This window comes from Pseudophryne corroboree, chromosome 4 (assembly GCF_028390025.1).
Source record: "Pseudophryne corroboree isolate aPseCor3 chromosome 4, aPseCor3.hap2, whole genome shotgun sequence".
Classification (NCBI taxonomy): Eukaryota; Metazoa; Chordata; class Amphibia; order Anura; family Myobatrachidae; genus Pseudophryne; species Pseudophryne corroboree.
The window spans coordinates 529,727,481-529,754,678 of record NC_086447.1 but is presented as its reverse complement, the minus strand read 5'-3'; the positions used below and the strand labels follow the sequence as shown (position 1 = coordinate 529,754,678).

The 27,198-nt window shown below is 42.2% G+C and overlaps 1 protein-coding gene across 3 annotated transcripts in view; it reads right to left on the bottom strand.

Moving 5' to 3' along the window:
* Positions 1–26,477, bottom strand: part of HEY2 (hes related family bHLH transcription factor with YRPW motif 2) — a 50,598-nt gene extending 24,121 nt beyond the window's left edge. Inside the window, exons 1-3 of one of the 3 annotated variants that reach the window (XM_063917274.1) lie at positions 25,715–26,477; positions 20,469–20,547; positions 5,064–5,147 (exon numbers count right to left, since the gene is read on the bottom strand). In XM_063917274.1, the coding sequence (XP_063773344.1) occupies positions 5,064–5,147; positions 20,469–20,547; positions 25,715–25,797 (246 nt within the window). In that variant the 5' untranslated portion in view covers positions 25,798–26,477. The remainder of the gene's footprint in view (positions 1–5,063; positions 5,148–20,468; positions 20,548–25,714) is intronic. The other 2 variants (XM_063917273.1, XM_063917275.1) reach the window with 2 other exon arrangements.
* Between the last annotated feature and the right edge of the window lie 721 nt (positions 26,478–27,198).

The window sequence follows — 27,198 nt, the reverse complement described above, 5'->3', positions numbered from 1 at the left end:
TACATACATACATACATACATACATACATACACACACACTTTGTTTAATACACAAAGTTATTAAAAATACGGTATTAAATTACCTTCAGGCTGTGTGTATAAGACGTATATGAAACAAATGCATTCTGTGCTTAGACTTAGGTCCCATCGCCATGATATCTCATTATGGTATGCATTTATTCCAAAATACAGAAAAATCCAATATCCAAAATACCTCTGGTCCCAAGCATTTTGGAGAATAAATTATATATGAACAATATTAATAATACGAGTTTTAATGATCCGATAGCACTCCTATTTTTTTTTTTGCTTGTATCTGATGTATGGTTGGTTACAGTAATACCTAGAGTTGGAAGCAGCAATCATAGTCCAATAACCCCAGGTCCAATTTGCACCCTAATTTTTGGTTTTACTTATGTTCTAAAACACATTTTTTTATTATATATGCAATATATCTATGGCTATATATCTAGAAATGTCTATATATCTAGTTATTTATATATATCTATATGTATTTATTACACACACACACACACACACACACACACACACACACACACACATATTATATACACATTCATATACACACACATACATACATATACTAGATTTCTAAACTAGTTATTATTAGAGATACGTAGTAATTATTGTGTACCGAGGTTTACATGTGAACTTCTGCAGCTAGCACATTGTGATACTGATAACGTAAAGAAAATACGGTTCATAATTTCTGAGACGATCTATAAATGAAGCAAGACAAGAGACTAGTGTCTGAAACATGCCATATGCTGTGTATGCTTACTTGTCTAACCACATCAAGTGAGCGCTGTATGAAACAGACATCCTAAATCCATTAAAGGGTCTTTTAACTTTTGAGCCGTGTAGGATCATGTAGGTTTTAATCCTTTACATTGCAAGGTAAATAGTTTTTTTTACTGTAAACTAGAGTTGTAGTATATATGTTTGAGGCTAATCATGTGTGTCTTTACTACCAAGTAAACACTGAAAAACTGGTGCAAAGGAAAAAATGGTGTTGCCCATAGCAACCAATAAAATTCTGTAATTTTCATAATGCAATTTCCAAAAAAGGTAGTAATCTGAGCTAGTAACATGGAAACGAATGCCGGCTTTGGTTCTGTTTTAAAGATGTGGTTTTGAACGAGATTCTAATGAAAATGCCTAGAAATTACGGTGATCATTTAGTAAGGGAAAGAGCAAGGTATGGAAGATTGAAACATCAATAGATTTTACAAAAAGGTTTTATCGGACCACATAGAGGTGTCACTCATAGGTCATTGACATGTTTTACGATATGGGGGTGCCAATAATTGTCACTGATTTCTCCCTAGACTGATCTTGCCCTATATCTCACCAGTCTATGCTTTCAAACTGAATGATTCCATGTTGTAAGTGGACAAGAGCTGTTTACAGAGTCCATAGCAGCAGAATAGTCTAACACCCACATGCATCTGGAAAAACGTACTTAAATAATATACTATTAGTATGGAGAAATGTAAGTTAAAGACAAGCCAATATTTGATCGCTGTTCACGATAATTTATCTACGGCAGCATAGGTCTATGGACAGACAAAGAAAACCAAAGCACCCAGCACTGAGCTCTGCAATATGTGGTTATATAAAACACACTGCACAACCTTAGATATTTTAATAGAATAAAATCTCATTAACAATAAAGTCAGCAGTTTAAGCAGCAGACAGTGTGGTCCGTACCCTCCTCTGGGTGAGGCTGGGTGAGAAAGGTGGCGGACTTCCGAAATGCATTGATGCTGTAGGACTTGGACAGGACACGGAGAGAATACTACCCATCCTTATGCCCGTGGCTGTTGCCAGAACAACGTGTTGAGATATCCCGGGGCTTCTCAGCTGTAGCGCACAGCCTCACCCAGGGGAGGGTACGGGCCACACTGTCTGCTTTTTAAATTGCTGATTTTATTGTTATTGTATTTTACAAAACCTTGTATTTAGGAATAAACTCCCGGTCGGTAATTTCTTTATACCTCTTCTTTACTTTCATGATATCCGCTGGTATATACTGGTATGGTGAGCCGAGCCATAGTTCCAGAGCTGTGATGGGGAAATCGGAGCACTAAAGATACCTTTTGGTGAATGTTACAAGTGGTGTTAAAGTAAGTTTTATTCCATAAGAAAAGGAAGAGACACAGCCACTATAACCTACCAGCTGGTGACTGTGTGACTGATATCGTGGAAGTGTGCCTGATATCATGGGAGCTTTGGTAATTTTTATTCTGTTAAAATATCCAAGGTTGTGCTGTGTTTTCTATAACCACATATTGCGGAGCTCGGTGCTGTGTGCTCAGCTTTTCCCTTTTTGTCTGTGTGTGATAATTGGTGCAGGTGCACACCAAGAAGGTGAGACAAGCTGCTGGCTAGAGGCGCTGAAAGGGGGGGTCTTTCTCTGTTGGCTACAAATATGTCTATGGACGATACATATTTTCACCAGGGAAAATCAATAAATATGGCAATTAATATTAACAATACAAATAGGTCAGTAAAGCTTTCCCATGCATATACGTCATACTGTTGATTTACAGAAGAGTAAATAAAACTGGGTTCTAACTACCGGTTTTACTGTGAGAAAATTCAGCAGAGTTAATGTTACTATGATACAGTACAACCTTGTGCTTTAGGGGTACATTTACTAAGCAGTGATAAGAGCGGAGAAGTGAGCCAGTGGAGAAATTTCCCCATCAACCAACCAGCAGCTCTGTATCATTTTATAGTATGCAAATTGTAGATGTTACTTCAGTGCTGATTGGTTGCCATGGGCAACTTCTCCACTGGCTCACTTCTCTACTCTTATCACTGCTTAGTAAATGTACCCCTTAAAATGGTCCCGTGCAGTAATGGTCAGACCCTATTGGATGTTTCAGTGCACGTGGCAAGTACTGTATGTAGGTTTTACTGTATGTAGGCAAAATCTCATTAGTAAATAATACATGTTAAACGTCACGATTATCACTACAACTGAGAACATAGTAATTAGAATATGAAGATTAGGATAATTTGCTGGGGCTCAAAAAAAATAAAAATAAATACAAACAGGGACAAAAACATCCTGTGTGCACGACTCCACTATAGCACATGTCATATAGCATGGAGTGAGAGGACACTGGAGCCATGTATAATATGTGCTCCTATGGGAGTTGTTTCCTGTCCAGCACTCTATCCAAACATGCTCCTACCTGCCTCCACATACATATGCACTCACTTCATGAGGAATAATGTAACCCCTGCTGCAGGTTACTCAGGGAGGCTCCCTGCAGCAAATTGCTTGCCAAACAGGAGCAGAATGCCCTTTGCCAAGCAAAATAAAGTTTCATTATAGTTAAGTTATGGCAACAATTCTAATGTTAACATATCTATTATACAGGAATACCAAGAAAGCAAATATCATCGCAATATCTGAAAATACAGTATTTATAATATGCGGATCATGGGTTCAGGCCATGAGTCTCAAGTATAGTATTATGTGTTATGTTTATTATTAGTAATTACTTTGAGACTTATTTATAACAATTGTTGCATGGCTCCACTAGTACAGCTAGAATCTAACGGCATTAGATTCCAGCATTTCAGGGAAGTAGCAGATTTTCACTTGAATTAAAGAAACGTACGTTAATTATCACTCCAATAATGACCCAGACAGATCCCAGAACTAATGTATGGCTATATCGTGGTGTCTGTGGCCTGGGGCGGAACAGCAGGGACTAAGGTGCAGAGCAGCTAGAGGGTTGTTGCCGAGTGGCATCTTTCATTCATTTACATCACTGGGATTATTTTTTTCCTTTGTGACCATTACCTCCTGACCCTAATAATAAGGGACAGAAAAACCGAATACATTTCTGGGTTATATTCATAATAATGTTCATGTTTATATCTTGAACGATAACTACATCTCAGAGAAACATAGAATTTGTTGGCAGATAAGAACCACTTGGCCCATCTAGTCTGCCCCCCCCCTTTTTTTTTAAACATTATTTTTATCTCTAACCTTATTTGATCCTTATTTCTTTGTAATGATATCCTTATGTCTATCCCATGCATGTTTAAATTGCTATTCTGTCTTAGCCTCTACCACCTCTGATGGGAGGCTATTCCACTTGTCCACTACCCTTTCTGTGAAGTAATTTTTCCGCAAATTTCCCCTGAACCTCCCCCCCTCCAGTCTCAGTGCATGTCCTCGTGTCCTATTACTTCTCTTCATTTGGAGAATGTTTCCCTCCTGGACTTCGTACAATAAATACATGTAGAGATCTACAGTTTAAAACAAGCTCTATATCTCAAGGGTTTTAACAATCAGTGTCATTATGATTGCTAATATTATGTAACCTAACTGTGCCAACATTGCGACTCAAATGTTGGGATCCCGATGTTGGTATTACGGCGTCGGAATCCAATGGCTGGGATCCCGAATGCATGGATCCTGTCTGACCGGACCCCCTATAAAATTTTCATTTTTGTTCATATTAAACAGGTTATATTCTTTAAATAACATTTGTGTCAGTTTATATAGCGTTGTTGCTCTGTTGTATTATTTTGGCTGTTACTTTAATAGCCATCTGTATACTTACTCAGAAATATTAAATATGTTGATGAATAGTAAAAAGGAAAGCTGGAATGATTGATCAGCCACCTTAAATGCTTCAAAAATGAACATACAATACCAAAAAAAAAAAATTCCTTTGGAACATGATACACATTTATCACTTAACAAACACAATAGGTTCCTTTCTGTCATAAAACCACCACAATATTTTCTGTAGAGGAACATGAGCGATGTTATCCCTCAGGGAAAACAACAACTGGACTGGAAACATTTCTTCCTCACTTTCATGATCGGATTATGTTTTAACGGTTTTGCCACAACAAAGCATTTAATTGCGAAGCATGATCTGTGCCAGATAAGGACGCATGCAATATTATTTTAATGAGCCTAGAAAAGAACCAGCAATTTTACATCAGAGGTGCAGTAAAATAGCTACAAAAAGAAAAAAAAAAAAAACTTTGAGGATATAACTTACTTGTTTTTCAAAAGCGGTCGGCACAAGTCGCCTTAATTCAGACAAGCTGTTATTGATACGATCTCGTCTGCGTTTTTCTATAATCTGTTAGAAAGAAACAATATGTGACAAATCCAACCAAAAAAGCAACATTAAGTTATGAAACATTTACTGTATAATGGGAAGGATCTTTGAGATTCTGCGCAAGTCTTAATGACACTATTTAACAAAATAACTTGATCCAGAAAAAGAATTGAAGGGTACCTGCGGAATTATTAGCAACTCGCAACAAATCTAGGAGGCCTTAAAGAAGAGGCTGAAGATCAAAATAGACTCCCTTATTATACATGCAGCTGCTGCCTACTAGTCTCTTCTGCTACTCTCCACATCATTTAGAGAGAGGAATGCTATTCCACATATAATTCACACTCAATATAATGGGTTAGCAGAAGAATATGGGTAGTAGTATGTCTGTGTAACTGCCTTTGGCACTAAAAACAGGGATGTGGAATGGAGTTGCAGTTACGGACATTGCAAACAATGTCACAAGTTACATAGTAACATAGTTAGGTAAGGTTGACAAAAGACCCAGGTCCTTTAAGTTGAGCTTTCCAAAAATTCTAATTGTGTTAACTTATAAAAAGACACAAAATTATGACATTAAGCACAATTAATATCTCATTTTTATCAATAAAAAAGAAAAAAAACATACAATCACGTGAATATATTCACGTGAATAAAAAGACTATGTGACATTAATAGTAGATCAACATACACACACTCATCTGTGAATATCTATTTATCATGAATATATATATATATATATATATATATATATATATATATATATATATATATATATACACACACACACACACACACACACACACACACACACTTTGTACAGCATTTAAAAGTAACCTCAAATACACAAAGTTTTTCTGTCTGTAATCACATTGTAGATCAGATTACCTGTGTATTATATGCATGGAAGCACAGAGCATAAGAGAGGCCTGACAGTGATTTCTAGGCTTTGTTGCAGTACTGAATGAACCAAAATGTATACACAATTAGGCTGGTACAGTAGGTCTATTGAGCAGCCTACTATTATTATGATGAAAGACAGTCCACAACAAATCCACTTGAACATTTTGATATTATACTATCAACGTTTCTTGTGTTACTTTGCTTGTAGGTAGCACACCCATAATATACTGTACATATGTACTAAACATACATATGATTGTATGTGTGTATATATATATATATATATATATATATATATATATATATATATATATATATATATTGAAGAAGTCCTCTGCTAAAGGACGAAACGCGTTGGAATTTGCTGCTCACCCGATACTTCTAACATTGGACAGATAAGCCGTTTTTATGTTTTTATCTCGTACGTATGATACCTGCATTTGCTGCAGGATTTTAAATTGAATCTCTGGTTACGAAATTGCTGTTTACACGACATTTCCAAACATGGATAGATAAGCTACCTAATTGTTTTTATCTTGTACGTTTGCTACCTGCCTTTGCGTCAGGATTGTTATAATAAATTGTGTTTTTATTTGTATTCTGACAAACTTCTGTATGGCTATTGGGACCAGCAAGGTTCCTACTTTCAGAGTTTTATGTGCATTTTAACTCTGTAAAAACAGTACACACTATGTTCTTCTTTTGTTTCTTAATTTACATGTTCTAAAGCGTCATCTGATCGAAGCTGCCTCCAAGGAGCCAAGTTGTTCTTTTTTTAAAAATTCACTTTACATACCTCACAGGGTGAACTGGCTATACAATAATATTTTAATATATAAACACTATCAGGCGCTCTATTGCACTCTATTTTTTATCTATTTCCCCTGTACTGGGCTTATGGGGTGTGTTACAAATATCTCTAATTAATTCCATAACAATTTATTAGTGTGTCATAATTAGGACTGGTCCAGGCGCTATTCTTCATTTGTTCTATATATATATATATGTAAAAAATGAAGTGCAATAGAGCGCCTACTGGTGTTTATCAAGATTCTGGATTTATAGAATTTCTATGTAACCAGTTCACCATGTGAAAAGTGCAAAATGTAAGTTTAAGAAGGATTGACTTAGCTTCCTTGGGAACAGCTTCAGTCTGATGATGCTTTTAGGACATGTAAAACAGAAATAAAACCAACATAGTGTGTACTGTTTGAATTATAAACAATGTTTAACGCTTTAGGGACCTTGCTAGTCCCAATATAGATAAATAATCTGGATGATATGTACTAATTCCAGTACACAAGGGCTGAACAAATTTATAAAACAAGAAATTTTAATATAACAAATCCTGAAGTAAATGTAGGCAGCACACGTACAAAAATAAAATTGTATAAACAGCTTATCTGTCCACAAACGGAATCACCAGGTGAGCAGCAGCCCAATTCTATTAGTGAATATTAAAATGTCCTGAAGCAAATGCAGGTAGCATACGTACAAGATATAAAAATTAATACAGCTTATCTGTCCATTCAGAGAAGTCATGGGTGAGTCATAAGTCCCGGTCCCGACTAGAGATGAGCGGGTTCGGTTCCTCGGAATCCGAACCCGCCCGAACTTCAGCTTTTTTTACACGGATCCGAGCGACTCGGATCTTCCCGCCTTGCTCGGTTAACCCGAGAGCGCCCGAACGTCATCATGACGCTGTCGGATTCTCGCGAGGCTCGGATTCTATCGCGAGACTCGGATTCTATATAAGGAGCCGCGCGTCGCCGCCATTTTCACACGTGCATTGAGATTGATAGGGAGAGGACGTGGCTGGCGTCCTCTCCATTTAGATTAGAAGAGAGAGAGTGAGATTGAGACAGAGACACTTGATTTACTGGAGCTTAGGAGTACTAGAGAGTGCAGAGTTTACTAGTGACTGACCACTGACCAGTGACCACCAGTGCAGTTTTATTTAATATAATCCGTTCTCTGCCTGAAAAAAACGATACACAGTGACTCAGTCACATACCATATCTGTGCTCAGCCCAGTGTGCTGCATCATCTATGTATAATATCTGACTGTGCTCACACAGCTTAATTGTGGGGGAGACTGGGGAGCAGTTATAGGTTATAGCAGGAGCCAGGAGTACATATTATTAAAATTAAACAGTGCACACTTTTGCTGCAGGAGTGCCACTGCCAGTGTGACTGACCAGTGACCTGACCACACTGACCACCAGTATAGTATACTATATTGTGATTGCCTGAAAAAGTTAAACACTCGTCGTGTGACTTGTGTGGTGTTTTTTTATTCTATAAAAAACTCATTCTGCTGACAGACAGTGTCCAGCAGGTCCGTCATTATATAATATATACCTGTCCGGCTGCAGTAGTGATATATATATGTTTTTTATATCATTATTTATCATCCAGTCGCAGCAGACACAGTACGGTAGTTCACGGCTGTAGCTACCTCTGTGTCGGCACTCGGCAGTCCATCCATAATTGTATACCACCTACCCGTGGTTTTTTTTTCCTTTCTTCTTTATACATACTACATCTCATTATCATCCAGTCTATATTAGCAGCAGACACAGTACAGTACGGTAGTCCACGGCTGTAGCTACCTCTGTGTCGGCACTCGGCAGTCCGTCCATAATTGTATACCACCTACCCGTGGTTTTTTTTTTCTTTCTTCTTTATACATACATACTACATCTCATTATCAACCAGTCTATATTAGCAGCAGACACAGTACAGTACGGTAGTCCACGGCTGTAGTTATCCTCTGTGTCGGCACTCGGCAGTCCATCCATAATTGTATACTAGTATCCATCCATCTCCATTGTTTACCTGAGGTGCCTTTTAGTTGTGCCTATTAAAATATGGAGAACAAAAATGTTGAGGTTCCAAAATTAGGGAAAGATCAAGATCCACTTCCACCTCGTGCTGAAGCTGCTGCCACTAGTCATGGCCGAGACGATGAAATGCCAGCAACGTCGTCTGCCAAGGCCGATGCCCAATGTCATAGTACAGAGCATGTCAAATCCAAAACACCAAATATCAGTAAAAAAAGGACTCCAAAACCTAAAATAAAATTGTCGGAGGAGAAGCGTAAACTTGCCAATATGCCATTTACCACACGGAGTGGCAAGGAACGGCTGAGGCCCTGGCCTATGTTCATGGCTAGTGGTTCAGCTTCACATAAGGATGGAAGCACTCAGCCTCTCGCTAGAAAAATTAAAAGACTCAAGCTGGAAAAAGCACAGCAAAGAACTGTGCGTTCTTCGAAATCCCAAATCCACAAGGAGAGTCCAATTGTGTCGGCTGCGATGCCTGACCTTCCCAACACTGGACGTGAAGAGCATGCGCCTTCCACCATTTGCACGCCCCCTGCAAGTGCTGGAAGGAGCACCCGCAGTCCAGTTCCTGATAGTCAGATTGAAGATGTCAGTGTTGAAGTACACCAGGATGAGGAGGATATGGGTGTTGCTGGCGCTGGGGAGGAAATTGACCAGGAGGATTCTGATGGTGAGGTGGTTTGTTTAAGTCAGGCACCCGGGGAGACACCTGTTGTCCGTGGGAGGAATATGGCCGTTGACATGCCTGGTGAAAATACCAAAAAAATCAGCTCTTCGGTGTGGAAGTATTTCACCAGAAATGCGGACAACATTTGTCAAGCCGTGTGTTCCCTTTGTCAAGCTGTAATAAGTAGGGGTAAGGACGTTAACCACCTCGGAACATCCTCCCTTATACGTCACCTGCAGCGCATTCATAATAAGTCAGTGACAAGTTCAAAAACTTTGGCCGACAGCGGAAGCAGTCCACTGACCAGTAAATCCCTTCCTCTTGTAACCAAGCTCACGCAAACCACCCCACCAACTCCCTCAGTGTCAATTTCCTCCTTCCCCAGGAATGCCAATAGTCCTGCAGACCATGTCACTGGCAATTCTGATGATTCCTCTCCTGCCTGGGATTCCTCCGATGCATCCTTGCGTGTAACGCCTACTGCTGCTGGCGCTGCTGTTGTTGCTGCTGGGAGTCGATGGTCATCCCAGAGGGGAAGTCGTAAGCCCACTTGTACTACTTCCAGTAAGCAATTGACTGTTCAACAGTCCTTTGCGAGGAAGATGAAATATCACAGCAGTCATCCTGCTGCAAAGCGGATAACTGAGGCCTTGACAACTATGTTGGTGTTAGACGTGCGTCCGGTATCCGCCGTTAGTTCACAGGGAACTAGACAATTTATTGAGGCAGTGTGCCCCCGTTACCAAATACCATCTAGGTTCCACTTCTCTAGGCAGGCGATACCGAGAATGTACACGGACGTCAGAAAAAGACTCACCAGTGTCCTAAAAAATGCAGTTGTACCCAATGTCCACTTAACCACGGACATGTGGACAAGTGGAGCAGGGCAGGGTCAGGACTATATGACTGTGACAGCCCACTGGGTAGATGTATGGACTCCCGCCGCAAGAACAGCAGCGGCGGCACCAGTAGCAGCATCTCGCAAACGCCAACTCTTTCCTAGGCAGGCTACGCTTTGTATCACCGGTTTCCAGAATACGCACACAGCTGAAAACCTCTTACGGCAACTGAGGAAGATCATCGCGGAATGGCTTACCCCAATTGGACTCTCCTGTGGATTTGTGGCATCGGACAACGCCAGCAATATTGTGTGTGCATTAAATATGGGCAAATTCCAGCACGTCCCATGTTTTGCACATACCTTGAATTTGGTGGTGCAGAATTTTTTAAAAAACGACAGGGGCGTGCAAGAGATGCTGTCGGTGGCCAGAAGAATTGCGGGACACTTTCGGCGTACAGGCACCACGTACAGAAGACTGGAGCACCACCAAAAACTACTGAACCTGCCCTGCCATCATCTGAAGCAAGAAGTGGTAACGAGGTGGAATTCAACCCTCTATATGCTTCAGAGGTTGGAGGAGCAGCAAAAGGCCATTCAAGCCTATACAATTGAGCACGATATAGGAGGTGGAATGCACCTGTCTCAAGCGCAGTGGAGAATGATTTCAACGTTGTGCAAGGTTCTGATGCCCTTTGAACTTGCCACACGTGAAGTCAGTTCAGACACTGCCAGCCTGAGTCAGGTCATTCCCCTCATCAGGCTTTTGCAGAAGAAGCTGGAGACATTGAAGGAGGAGCTAACACGGAGCGATTCCGCTAGGCATGTGGGACTTGTGGATGGAGCCCTTAATTCGCTTAACAAGGATTCACGGGTGGTCAATCTGTTGAAATCAGAGCACTACATTTTGGCCACCGTGCTCGATCCTAGATTTAAAGCCTACCTTGGATCTCTCTTTCCGGCAGACTCAAGTCTGCTGGGGTTGAAAGACCTGCTGGTGAGAAAATTGTCAAGTCAAGCGGAACGCGACCTGTCAACATCTCCTCCATCACATTCTCCCGCAACTGGGGGTGCGAGGAAAAGGCTCAGAATTCCGAGCCCACCCGCTGGCGGTGATGCAGGGCAGTCTGGAGCGACTGCTGATGCTGACATCTGGTCCGGACTGAAGGACCTGACAACGATTACGGATACGGACATGTCGTCTACTGGCACTGCATATGATTCTCTCCCCATTGAAAGAATGGTGGAGGATTATATGAGTGACCGCATCCAAGTAGGCACGTCACACAGTCCGTACTTATACTGGCAGGAAAAAGAGGCAATTTGGAGGCCCTTGCACAAACTGGCTTTATTCTACCTAAGTTGCCCTCCCACAAGTGTGTACTCCGAAAGAGTGTTTAGTGCCGCCGTTCACCTTGTCAGCAATCGGCGTACGAGGTTACATCCAGAAAATGTGGAGAAGATGATGTTCATTAAAATGAATTATAATCAATTCCTCCGCGGAGACATTGACCAGCAGCAATTGCCTCCACAAAGTACACAGGGAGCTGAGATGGTGGATTCCAGTGGGGACGAATTGATAATCTGTGAGGAGGGGGATGTACACGTTGATATATCGGAGGATGATGATGTGGACATCTTGCCTCTGTAGAGCCAGTTTGTGCAAGGAGAGATTAATTGCTTCTTTTTTGGGGGGGGTCCAAACCAACCCGTCATATCAGTCACAGTCGTGTGGCAGACCCCGTCACTGAAATGATGGGTTGGTTAAAGTGTGCATGTCCTGTTTTGTTTATACAACATAAGGGTGGGTGGGAGGGCCCAAGGACAATTCCATCTTGCACCTCTTTTTTCTTTTCTTTTTCTTTGCGTCATGTGCTGTTTGGGGAGGGTTTTTTGGAAGGGACATCCTGCGTGACACTGCAGTGCCACTCCTAGATGGGCCCGGTGTTTGTGTCGGCCACTAGGGTCGCTTATCTTACTCACACAGCGACCTCGGTGCAAATTTTAGGACTAAAAATAATATTGTGAGGTGTGAGGTATTCAGAATAGACTGAAAATGAGTGGAAATTATGGTTTTTGAGGTTAATAATACTTTGGGATCAAAATGACCCCCAAATTCTATGATTTAAGGAGTTTTTTAGGGTTTTTTGAAAAAAACACCCGAATCCAAAACACACCCGAATCCGACAAAAAAAATTCGGTGAGGTTTTGCCAAAACGCGGTCGAACCCAAAACACGGCCGCGGAACCGAACCCAAAACCCGAAAAATTTCCGGCGCTCATCTCTAGTCCCGACGCGTTTCGTCCTGTGGCATATGACTTCATCAAGGGGATCCCCTTGATGAAGTCCTATGCCACAGGACGAAACGCGTCGGGACCGGGACTTATGACTCACCCATGACTTCTCTGAATGGACAGATAAGCTGTATTAATTTTTATATCTTGTACGTATGCTACCTGCATTTGCTTCAGGACATTTTAATATTCACTAATAGAATTGGGCTGCTGCTCACCTGGTGATTCCGTTTGTGGACAGATAAGCTGTTTATACAATTTTATTTTTGTACGTGTGCTACCTACATTTACTTCAGGATTTGTTATATTAAAATTTCTTGTTTTATAAATTTGTTCAGCCCTTGTGTACTGGAATTAGTACATATCATCCAGATTATTTATCTATATTGGGACTAGCAAGGTCCCTAAAGCGTTAAACATTGAATTATAAACAAACAGTACACACTATGTTGGTTTTATTTCTGTTTTACATGTCCTAAAAGCGTCATCAGACTGAAGCTGTTCCCAAGGAAGCTAAGTCAATCCTTCTTAAACTTACATTTTGCACTTTTCACATGGTGAACTGGTTACATAGAAATTCTATAAATCCAGAATCTTGATAAACACCAGTAGGCGCTCTATTGCACTTCATTTTTTACATTTTATCCATATACTGGGCACGAGCTGCCACCCATTGATCAATGGGGGGTGTTAAAATAAGAATTTACTCACCGGTAATTCTGTTTCTCGTAGTCCGTAGTGGATGCTGGGAACTCCGTAAGGACCATGGGGAATAGCGGGCTCCGAAGGAGGCTGGGCACTCTAGAAAGATCTTAGACTACCTGGTGTGCACTGGCTCCTCCCACTATGACCCTCCTCCAAGCCTCAGTTAGGTACTGTGCCCGGACGAGCGTACACAATAAGGAAGGATTTTGAATCCCGGGTAAGACTCATACCAGCCACACCAATCACACCGAACAACTCGTGATATGAAACACAGTTAACAGTATGAAACGATAGAGCCTCTCAACAGATGGCTCAACAATAACCCGATTTAGTTAACAATAACTATGTACAAGTATTGCAGATAGACCGCACTTGGGATGGGCGCCCAGCATCCACTACGGACTACGAGAAACAGAATTACCGGTGAGTAAATTCTTATTTTCTCTAACGTCCTAGTGGATGCTGGGAACTCCGTAAGGACCATGGGGATTATACCAAAGCTCCCAAACGGGCGGGAGAGTGCGGATGACTCTGCAGCACCGAATGAGAGAACTCCAGGTCCTCCTCAGCCAGGGTATCAAATTTATAGAATTTTGCAAACGTGTTTGCCCCTGACCAAGTAGCTGCTCGGCAAAGTTGTAAAGCCGAGACCCCTCGGGCAGCCGCCCAAGATGAGCCCACCTTCCTTGTGGAATGGGCATTGACAGATTTAGGCTGTGGCAGGCCTGCCACAGTATGTGCAAGCTGAATTGTACTACAAATCCAACGAGCAATAGTCTGCTTAGAAGCAGGAGCACCCAGCTTGTTGGGTGCATATAGGATAAACAGCGAGTCAGATTTTCTGACTCCAGCCGTCCTGGAAACATATATTTTCAGGGCCCTGACAACGTCTAGCAACTTGGAGTCCTCCAAATCCTTAGTAGCCGCAGGCACCACAATAGGCTGGTTCAGGTGAAACGCTGACACCACCTTAGGGAGAAACTGGGGACGAGTCCTCAATTCTGCCCTATCCATATGAAAAATCAGATAAGGGCTTTTTCATGATAAAGCCGCCAATTCTGACACTCGCCTGGCTGATGCCAGGGCCAATAACATGACCACTTTCCACGTGAGATATTTCAGATCCACGGTTTTTAGTGGCTCAAACCAATGTGATTTCAAGAAATTCAACATCACGTTGAGATCCCACGGTGCCACAGGAGGCACAAATGGGGGCTGAATATGCAGCACTCCCTTCACAAATGTCTGAACTTCAGGTACTGAAGCTAGTTCCTTTTGAAAGAAAATCGACAGAGCCGAGATCTGTACTTTAATGGAGCCTAGTTTTAGGCCCATATTCACTCCTGCTTGCAGGAAATGCAGAAATTGACCCAGTTGAAATTCCTCTGTTGGGGCCTTTTTGGCCTCGCACCATGCAACATATTTCCGCCATATGCGGTGATAATGTTTTGCCGTAACATCTTTCCTGGCTTTAATAAGCGTAGGAATGACTTCCTCCGGAATGCCCTTTTCCTTCAGGATCCGGCGTTCAACCGCCATGCCGTCAAACGCAGCAAGTCTTGGAACAGACAGGGGCCCTGCTGTAGCAGGTCCTGTCTGAGCGGCAGGGACCAAGGGTCCTCTGAGATCATCTCTTGAAGTTCCGGGTACCACGCTCTTCTTGGCCAATCCGGAACCACGAGAATCGTGTTTACTCCTCGCTTTCTTATTATTCTCAGTACCTTTGGTATGAGAGGTAGAGGAGGGAACACATACACTGACCGGTACATCCACGGTGTCACTAGGGCGTCCACCGCTATCGCCTGAGGGTCTCTTGACCTGGCGCAATACTTCTCTAGTTTTTTGTTTATGCGGGACGCCATCATGTCCACCTGTGGACGACCCCATTGATTTATAATCATTTGGAAGACTTCTGGATGAAGTCCCCACTCTCCCGGGTGGAGGTCGTGCCTGCTGAGAAAGTCTGCTTCCCAGTTGTCCACTCCCGGGATGAACACTGCTGACAGTGCTAGTACATGATTCTCCGCCCATCGGAGAATTTTTGTGGCTTCTGCCATCGCCGTCCTGCTTCTTGTGCCGCCCTGTCGATTCACATGGGCGACTGCCGTGATGTTGTCTGACTGGATCAGCACCGGCTGGTGTAGGAGCAGGGATTTTGCTTGACTTAGGGCATTGTAAATGGCCCTTAGTTCCAGAATATTTATGTGAAGGGCAGTCTCCTGACTTGACCATAGTCCCTGGAAATTTCTTCCCTTTGTGACTGCCCCCCAGCCTCGTAGGCTGGCATCCGTGGTCACCAGGACCCAGTCCTGTATGCTGAATCTGCGGCCCTCCAGAAGATGAGCACTGTTCAGCCACCACAGAAGAGACACCCTGGTTCGTGGAGACAGGGTTATTAAACGATGCATCTGAAGATGCGATCCGGACCACTTGTCCAACAGGTTCCACTGAAAGATTCTGGCATGGAACCTGCCAAATGGAATTGCTTCGTAAGAAGCTACCATCTTTCCCAGGACCCGCGTGCAGTGATGCACCGATACCTGTTTTGGTTTTAGGAGGTCTCTGACTAGAGAAGACAACTCCCTGGCTTTCTCCTCCGGGAGAAACACTTTTTTCTGGGCCGTGTCCAGAATCATTCCCAGGAACATTAGACGTGTCGTGGGGACCAGCTGTGACTTTGGGATATTCAGAATCCAACCGTGCTGGCTCAGCACTTCCTGAGATAGTGCTACTCCCACTAACAACTGTTCCTTGGATCGTGCCTTTATTAGGAGATCGTCCAAGTATGGGATAATTAAAACTCCCTTTTTCGAAGGAGTATCATCATTTCCGCCATAACCTTGGTAAATACCCTCGGTGCCGTGGAGAGTCCAAACGGCAGCGTCTGGAATTGGTAATGGCAATCCTGTACCACAAATCTGAGGTACTCCTGGTGAGAATTGTAAATGGGGACATGCAGGTAAGCATCCTTGATGTCCAGGGATACCATGTAATCGCCCTCGTCCAGGCTTGCAATAACCGCCCTGAGCGATTCCATCTTGAACTTGAATTTTTTTATGTATGTGTTCAAGGACTTCAAGTTTAGAATGGGTCTCACCGAACCGTCCGGTTTCGGTACCACAAATAGTGTGGAATAGTAACCCCGGCCTTGTTGAAGTAGGGGTACCTTGATTATCACCTGCTGGGAATACAGCTTGTGAATTGCCGCTAACACTGCCTCCCCGTCTGAGGGAGCAATCGGCAAGGCGGATTTTAGGAAACGGCGGGGTGGAATCGCCTCGAATTCCAGCCTGTATCCCTGAGATACTATTTGAAGGATCCAGGGATCCACCTGTGAGCGAACCCACTGATCGCTGAAATTCCTGAGGCGGGCCCCCACCGTACCTGGCTCCGCTTGTGAAGCCCCACCGTCATGCGGCGGACTTGGAAGAGGAAGCGGGGGAGGACGTTTGTTCCTGGGAACCTGCTGTTTGCTGCAGCCTTTTTCCCCTGCCTCTGCCTCTTGACAGAAAAGACCCTCCTTTTCCCCGCTTGTTTTTCTGGGATCGAAAGGACTGAACCTGATAAAATGGCGCCTTCTTAGGCTGTGAGGGGACATGGGGTAAAAATGCTGACTTCCCAGACGTTGCTGTGGAAACTAGGTCGGAGAGACCATCCCCAAATAATTCCTCCCCTTTATAAGGCAAAACTTCCATGTGCCTTTTGGAATCTGCATCTCCAGTCCACTGGCGAGTCCATAAGCATCTCCTAGCAGAGATAGATAGTGCACTTACTTTAGATGCCAGCCGGCAGATTTCCCTCTGTGCATCTCTCATGTATAAGACTGAGTCTTTTATATGGTCAATTGTTAACAGGATCGTGTCTCTGTCTAGTGTGTCAATATTTTCTGACAGGTTATCTGACCATGCAGCGGCAGCACTGCACATCCAAGCTGACGCAATTGCTGGTCTGAGTATAATGCCTGAGTGTGTATATACAGACTTCAGGATCGCCTCCTGCCTTCTATCAGCAGGTTCCTTAAGGGCGGCCGTATCCTGGGACGGTAGTGCCACCTTTTTTGACAAACGTGTGAGCGCTTTATCCACCCTCGGGGGTGTTTCCCAACGTAACCTATCCTCTGGCGGGAAAGGGAACGCCATTAGTAATTTCTTAGGAATCACCAATTTCTTATCAGGGGAAGCCCACGCTTCTTCACACACTTCATTTAATTCATCTGACGGGGGAAAAACTACAGGTAGTTTTTTCTCCCCAAACATAATACCCTTTTTTGTGGTACCTGGATGTAAATCAGAAATATTTAACACCTCTTTCATTGTCTCAATCATGCAGCGAATGGCCTTAACGGGCATTAAATTTGACTCATCGTCGTCGACACTGGCGTCAGTATCCGTGTCGACATCTACTTGTGCCACCTGAGATAACGGGCGTTTTAGAGCCCCTGATGACTTTTGAGACCCTTGGACAGGCACGAGCTGAAGACTCGGCTGTCCCCCAGTCGGCATGTCGTCAAATTTTTTATGTAAGGAGTCTATACGTGCACTCATTTCTTGCCATAATACCATCCACTCAGGTGTCTGCCCCGCAGGGGGTGACATCTCTGCTAAAGGCATCTGGTCCCCCTCCACATCATTATCCTCCTCAAACATGTCGACACAGCCGTACCGACACACTCCACACACACAGGGAATGCTCAAATAGAGGACAGGACCCACAAAAGCCCTTTGGGGGGACAGAGTAAGAGTATGCCAGCACACACCAGAGCGCTATATATATACAGGGACTAACTGAGTTATGTCCCTAATAGCTGCTTATACTGTATACAGTGCCAATTTAGTGCCCCCCCTCTCTTTTCCCTCTTACTGTACTGTAGAAATGCAGGGAAGAGCCAGGGAGCTTCCTTCCAGCCGAGCTGTGAGGGAAAAATGGCGCCAGTGTGCTGAGGAGATAGGCTCCGCCTCTTTTTCGCGGCCTATTCTCCCGCTTTTTTTGGGATTCTGGCAGGGGTATTTACCTCATATATAGCCCCAGGGGCTATATATTGAGGTATTTTAGCCAGCCAAGGTGTTTTTATTGCTGCCTCAGGGCGCCCCCCCCCAGCGCCCTGCACCCTCAGTGACCGGAGTGTGAAGTGTGTATGAGGAGCAATGGCGCACAGCTGCAGTGCTGTGCGCTACCTTGGTGAAGACAGGATGTCTTCATGCCGCCGATTTTCCGGACCATCTTCCTGCTTCTGGCTCTGTAAGGGGGACGGCGGCGCGGCTCCGGGACCGAACATCAAGGCTGGGCCTGCGGTCGATCCCTCTGGAGCTAATGGTGTCCAGTAGCCTAAGAAGCCCAATCCGGCTGCAAGCAGGCGAGTTCGCTTCTTCTCCCCTTAGTCCCTCGCTGCAGTGAGCCTGTTGCCAGCAGGTCTCACTGAAAAAAACAAATTCTAAGACTATAACTTTCTAAGAGCTCAGGAGAGCCCCTAGTGTGCATCCAACCTCGGCCGGGCACGAAATCTAACTGAGGCTTGGAGGAGGGTCATAGTGGGAGGAGCCAGTGCACACCAGGTAGTCTAAGATCTTTCTAGAGTGCCCAGCCTCCTTCGGAGCCCGCTATTCCCCATGGTCCTTACGGAGTTCCCAGCATCCACTAGGACGTTAGAGAAAATATTTTTTATTTGATCACATTTACTATATTTCACTTTTGTGTGTCTAAATTTAGGACTAGCCTGGGCGCTGTTCTTCGTATTATATATATATATATATATATATATATATATATATATATATATATATCCTTTCTTATGGGCGGCACTCAGAGACTTTTATCAAACGGATTAAGTGAAAAAAAAGACCCCACCGGGCCGTTTTATTGGTCCCAACATACTGGATAAGATCAGATACTGAACTATATCCAGACATCATAATAAAGAAAGTAACTGGTCAATATTAACATCCAGGCACGCTGTCAGGGACAAACATTTCCTGACAAAACCTCTGACTGCCCTAGAAATCATATACAAATATCAGTCTTTTTATATAGCAGCCAGGGTACAGTGTATAGTACAGGTAAACTACAATGAAGTACAATGTTATCCAGATACAGTTAATGTTAGATGTATTGCTAGAACACATAAATGTAAGTAAAACCTACCATTCTTCCATGCAGTAGACCCATGTCCCTATACTATAAAGTGTGTTAAACTCGAAGTGCTAACGTATGAAAAGTATATACAGTATATGATGCTCACACAGAGCTGAATGCAATTCGGCTGTAACTGCTCCCACATTGGTACAAGATATTTATCGGAGCACAGGTGAACCTTCAAGTACACACAACTCAGCGCAGCCCTTAATTCTGTCAGCACATCCTCATTGTAGGTGCGTTATTGACCCAGAAATGATGCCCACCAGTTTTATCCCAGTGAGTAGTGTATTATATTAACCTAATTATTTCTTATATAGCAAAAAGAAAAAAAGAACTCGGTATAAAAAGATGTGTAAACTAATTTCTTGCCAGTTATAGCACCAACATTTATTGGTTAAATACAGATATGAATAAAGTTAAGGGGGGAATTCAATTGATCACGGTAAATTTTACTGCAAAAAAACAAAAAGCACCCGCTATCGCTCTTTTTTTGCCTGATGTTTTTATTGGGCAAACCAATGAATGCCCATTTTTTTGCAGTAAAATTTACCTGATATCACGCGAAAACACAGGATCTGTGATAAGTTGCTGGTTCCATATGATTTTGCCATTGCAGATGCGAAAAAAAATGGCACTTATCTTGACTTTTTTTCACTTTGCTTGGAGCAGGTAAAAGAAAATCCCCAATAGTGCTGGCTATATGGGGTAACTAAATTACCCCACGGGGATCAATTAGCCATGGTAATTTTCCGCTGCTAATTAAATTCCCTCCTAAGTCTGCTTTTATATAAGTACTGTCGCTGTGCCTTAATTTGTAATAATAGATAATGTAGTTTGAGGCATAATTTGCGAATTAGAATAAAATACAATCAGACCCAAATTATTAATTGAATCCTTCCCAATTGCACTAAAATGTTCCAAATGTTGCTGAGAATTAAACACAAGACAAGAACTTACCCCTCTCCGTTTCTTCCTGGCCATGATCTGGGAGGTTGTTGTTGGCGAACTTGATCGAATTAGTGACCCACTACTATGGCTGTGGAACAATTAATGAGAGAAAAAGAAAGACTGTCAGTCAGAATCTGTATTCTCTATTACAGGTTGAGTATCCCTTATCCAAAATGCTTGGGACCAGGAGGTATTTTGGATATAGGATTTTTCCGTATTTTGGAATAATTGCATACCATAATGAGATATCATGGTGATGGGACCTAAATCTAAGCACAGAATGCATTTATGTTACATATACACCTTATACACACAGCCTGAAGGTCATTTTAGCCAACATTTTTTGTAACTTTGTGCGTTAAACAAAGTGTGTGCACATTCACACAATTTATTTATGTTTCATATACACCTTATACACACAGCCTGAAGGTCATGTAATACAATATTTTTAATAACTTTGTGTATTAAACAAAGTTTGTGTACACTGAGCCATCAAAAAACAAAGGTTTCACTATCTCACTCTCACTCAAAAAAGTCCGTATTTCGGAATATTCCGTATTTCGGAATATTTGGATATGGGATACTCAACCTGTATTATTACCAGTTATTTATATAGCGCACACAAATTCCGCAGCGCTTTTACAGAGAATATTTGCCCATTCACATCAGTCCCTGCCCCAGTGGAGCTTACAATCTATATTCCCTATCACATGTACACACCGACACATTCACGCTAGGGTTAATTTTTGTTGGGAGCCAATTAACCTACCAGTATATTTTTAAGATTGTGGGAGGAAACCGGAGTACCCGGAGAAAACCCACGCAAGTACGGGGAGAATATACAAACTCCACACAGTTAGAGCCATGGTGGGAATCGAACCCATGACCTCAGTGCTGTGAGGCAGTAATGCTAACCATTATTATTTATTTATTTATTTATTAACAGTTTCTTATATATCGCAGCATATTCCGTTGCGCTTTACAATTAGAACAACAGTAATAGAACAAAACTGGGTAAAAACAGACAGACATAGAGGTAGGAAGGCCCTGCTCGCAAGCTTACAATCTATTACACCATCCGTACTGCCCGTCTATACCAGGGATTTCCAAACTTGGTCCACAAGGCACCCTAACAGCCCAGTATTTAAGGCTATCCATGTTAGAGCACCGATGGTTAATTCAAATTAACTGAGACACAATACCAATTAATCCACATGTGCTTAAACAAGGATATCCTTAAAACCAGATGCTAAACTGCTAAATATAATTTATTTAAATTCAATCCTTCAGCTTTAGTAATAATAAAGAATTTCTTTATATCTGGATAGTTTGCCTTTGCCAAAAGTAAACGCTCTATAAGTTAGTCAAGGTATTTATGCAAACATTCTTTAAAGCATCTTAAAATTAGACATTCAACTAAACATACTGACATGGGTCTTTTAAAGTAGGACTACAGATGGGACATTTATGAAGCTAGTACACAGGAAACTATGCTGTTGCCCTTAGCAATTAAATGTTTGCTTTAATTTTCTGACATATAGCACAAAAATAATAGCTAAAATCCGATTGGTAGTTATGTGCAACTATAGGGCATATTCAATTAAACCCCATGAATAATTTTTCTTGAAAATCAAGGATTAAACGCTCAGAAACTCACCGATTCCGCGTAAACTGCAGAATCAATAGGGTCTTCCCACGCCTTACCCACCGATGGTGCCTTTTTCTCATGGATTTAAACCCCACGGCTAATTGTATATGCCCCTATAATTCTCCTGGGCACTAGATATCATAACTAGTAATGTAGACATACATCATGTCTAAAATTGTACCCTTCAAAATGTAAATATGCCCTCCTCACTGATCAGCACCTCGTACGGAGAGTGAGCGCTGTCATAGTGCATCTCTACTGATCACGTATCAAATATTCCATTTTACAAAACAATTTAGTTAGACCATGGCAATATGAGAGACATTCCCAGGCTTTTCAGAATGAAAAACTGCATTCACCAGTTAGAGATTAAATAGTCTCAGATAGTTCCAGGGGCTAAATATACCAACGCTTCTAAAACAGAGAAGTAGTAGTGTTGCTTTTAGCAACCAATCAGATTGTCTTTCAATTTCTAGGATGCAAAAGAGAAAAAAGTGATAACTACAATTTAATTGGTTGCTATTGGCAACATCACTTTTCATTTTTAGAAAGCTTTAGTAAATCTACTCCCATGTCATTTTGTCTACTTTTAAAATTCTCAACAATACTTTTATTTTGATGTAAGTCAATATGTTAGTTCCAAAGTAAGCATTTAAAATACATTTTCCCTGAAATGCAACTGTATATGAATACAAGAAGCCTGATATTTTATTTCCCAATGGCTTTGTTACAACAGTTTTCTAACAATTTATTACTACAATTTAACTTAGGGCAGTTTTTCATAAAATAATGCAGAAATTACAGTTTCTGCATAAATGTATGTGTCATGTACTAATAGCCTAAGGCAGTAGATTTCAAAGACCTCCTGCAGAAGGCTCATTAACGCTACAGACCGCAGTCCCCATTATTATCAATATGAACTATGATCTGGCCCTATGTACTAAACGTTGCAAAGTTTTTCAGAGTTTGGCGCCACTGGTTTACACCATCCTCTTATGACATAAACCATTTGAAGCCTATGGATCCCTCTCATACAGGCTCTGGCCAGCTCCCGTATAGGGCACTATGCACATGCACTATGACAGATTCCCAGGAGTCTTTCACAAATGTCACTCACAGGGAAAGCGGTTATTGCTACCGCTGTCCATGCGGGTTTCACTTAGTACATGGTAGGGACATCTTCATTAAACATTTGAAATATTCATTGCGATACTGGCTGTATATAATAGAGGCAGTGTCACAATCATTAATACATAGGCCTATTAGTTTGACAATGCTTTTTGCAATACCACATATTTATCCCCAAAACTTCTAGAATATCAATACAAGGTTTGAACTCAAAACTGACACACTGTATGATCAACTTGTGAAGAACATGGCAGATCTTTAGCATCTTGTCCTACAAATAGCCGACTTGCTGAAACAGGACAAATTAATTGTTTGTTGTCAGCTGGGGCATTGATACGGACACCTGCAAGCATACTACATGTGAGGAATGGCAAATGGCTGCAGAGGTGACGCATCCACAATAGACAGCTTATATTTCAGTTTTTTAATAGGCTAGATGACACAGATCACAGCTTATGTCTTGAAATAATTCACACTTCCTGTTATTTGGTGACAGACAGAATTTCAATGCATGGCATGTTATCACTGACGAGCAGAAATCACAACTAATAAGAACAATTATATTATGTGCAATATGACAGCAGCTCAGACACACATCAGAATATATATATATATATATATATATATATATATATATATATATATATATATATATATATATACACACACACACATACACACACACACACACACACACACAACAGAAATGAAGGTGGCACTCCTGGACTCTTCTTAAGGTGAAAAAAAGCTGTATTTTTAATCAACCTTTTGGGGCACTTCCCCCATCAGGCGTCCTGATGATGGGTAAGTGCCCAGAAACATTCATTAAAAACACAGCTTTTCTGGATTCTGGTTCATTGCTACCGTTGGGAGTGCCGTACTAATAATTATATATATATATATATATATATATATATATATATATATATATATATATATAATAATATTATATACACACACACACATAAGCTCAACAAACACACCCTAGAAAACACATGAACTAGTTGTGAAAGGTCAATACATGAGAAATGCTTTTAATGGTAAAGGCTACAGTTTTGGAACTTTGCTGTGTATAAATATTCCGTGTCTTAAAAGGCTGATCATTACGGACACCAGCAATTCAGCACCACTCAGAAACTGCGACCTCCAATAATTACTTCTCAGTTGCAGAGCATTTTTACAAAGTGCCACTTAATTATTTATTCTAAAATGTAAGGACAAAGTGCTCTAAAGTATAAATGTACTCTTATTCTGCACCAGGGCAGAGATTTTTTCTTTAGGATACCAAGTTGAACAAAGCAAGGCTGTAATTAAACTTTTGGCAGGATTCTTGTGACTTCAGCCGTGATTCATCCGCCACAAAACAATTAGATTTACTGTGAAAAGGTTATAATGACATTTTTTCCAAGTCAATGATCATACACTAAAAATAATACAGAAAACTAAACAAAACCCAAAACAGGATTTAATAAGGATTAATAACTGAACAAACAAGTTATGGAACAGGAACAGAAATTCTTCCTAAAAAGAAAATGTAAAAAGTTTTAAGATTTCTATATTAATCTTTATCTGATCATGTGAACTTTTCAGCCAGCAGAGTAACATTTTAATTGTAAAAGTAAATATAAATATAAAATGTACTGAAAAATTACTTGCTTTCTAGTTTCAATTTTATATGTATTTATTTGCAATTAAAAAGCAAAAGCAGCGTTGCTACTATACGGTAAGTGTATATGCAGTTTTGACAGCTATTCATAATGTCGCAGGTTACATTCCTCATTAGAATATCCATGAACCTTTTCAAGTGTTATCAGTAAATGGAATGTGGTAGTTTACTGATGATAGCCATTAACTACACATTAACACTAATTGTGACTGGGGATTATCTTTCCCGCAGAAGAGTGTCCCTAATATTACTCCAGTTCAGGTAATACATCTAGAAAATCAACATAACAGCAATTCCTATTTAGTCTTGCCTAAAATATATATATTTTTTTTAAATACAACATCAATTTGTTGTAGATACTACAAACCCAATTACATGAAATTGTCACTGTCAGACTAACCTTAGCAAGTAATTAGGCAAATTCTACTTATTAGATATCCGTTATATTGAAAACATATATGAAACTAGATTTCTGAATAGAGAAGACATACTGTAATGGGCAGCATCTCCTGCTTGTAAGCTGGTAAAGTTTGAGCAGAGAGTAATGTACAGTAACCTCCGCTCATAAGCCAAGAGTATGTACAGAGCACTTGGAGCATTTGTTTTACATACTGTATCATTCTCGTTGCTGTATCCTTTATAGTGTTCTATAAATAGTGTCAGTGACATTTATTATCATTGCTATGTGTGTCACACATGATAATCACTCCGACCTGTGCGGCACATCGGGATGTCTCACACCCCTCACTGATCAGGGTAAGGGAATGGGCAAAAGTTGATCACCCTGCCCCGCGCTATTACCCCAGCACTCACCCGGAATAGTTATTCTCGCTGCCCACATCAATGGTCTCATCCAGGTCAGAGTCCGAGCTGCTGTCAGGGCACGGCCTCTTCATGGTCAGCTAGCGCCGGTGAGTCGGTGCGATCAGACGGGTGGACCGAAGCAGTTCCTCCCCGGAGGCAGCGCTGACAAAGCCCTGGGCTATGCAGTGTGACAGGGGAGAGGAGGAAGCGGGGTCCGGCAGCGGGGCAGTGCGGGCGCGGGGTCCGGGTGCTGGGAGGAGAGTGGGAGAACACGCCAGTCGCGCATGCAGCATCTATCCCCCGGCTCTGCAATGCTTTCCCACGCTGGTGGCTCCCTGCTACTGCTCACCCTCAGCCTGTAGCTCCGGCGCTGAGGACGCCCCCTGGCTGCCACTCCCACCCTGTCTGCCCTCACTCTGCGCCGCTGCCGCTCCCACCGCCTCCTCCTACAGGATCACCATCATCATCCCCCCGGGATGTCCGCGCCCACTGTGTAGGCAGACGGTTGACAGCAGCATTATGTGCTACTAATAGCCGCAGCGCAGCTACGCCGGGCGCTGTAGTAGGACACGTGCAGGAACACCGCTCACATAAGAAACTTTTTTCAGGAACGGAATGTCTGCAGTAACTGCAAGTGCTGTAACCGTAAGATGTGTGCTGCCTGCAGTTACTGCTGCTAGCCTGGCAGGATGAGGATGTGCCCAGCACCGTATACCGGGAACTGCATTTCCCGCTATTCCCCACATCCAGATTGGTACATGTGCAAGCCCAATTTCCGCTAGAACCCCAGAGACCAGTGTCAGAGACTAGGGCTGGCCAGTGGGTGTTAGAGGCTGCACTATCTGAGCCAGGTAGCAGTTCAGCGGGATTACTACAGATGCATGTGGTCTGTGGGTGTGGTTCATCAAATCGACAGTGTCTAGGTCGACAATGTTTAGGTCGACCACTATAGGTCGACAGTCACTAGGTCGACATGGATGGAAGGTCGACAGGGTTTCTAGGTCGACATGTGCTAGGTCGACAGGTGTAAAGGTCGACATGAGGATTTTTTTTTTTTTTGGTGTCGTTTTCTTCGTAGAGTGACCGGGATACCAAATTAGTGCACCGCGTCCCCTCGCATGACTCGCTTCGCTCGCCATGCTTCGGGCATGGTGCCTTCGCTCCGCTACCGCTTCGCTCGGCACACTTTACCGTTCCAATCGTAGTCCACGTGGATCGTTAAGTATGAAAAAATAAAAAAAAATAAAAAAAATGTGAAAAACTCATGTCGACCTTTAGACCTAGCACATGTCGACCTAGAAACCCTGTCGACCTTTCATCCATGTCGACCTATAGTGGTCGACCTAAACATTGTCGACCTAGACACTGTCTGCATGCTTCCATGTAGAGCAGATTCTTCCAATGAAGCTTAATCTAAAAAGATAAATGCTGGGATCCTGAATATGGTGAAAGTGGTGGTGAGGGAGGAAGTGACAGTAGCGTGTTGGCAACTT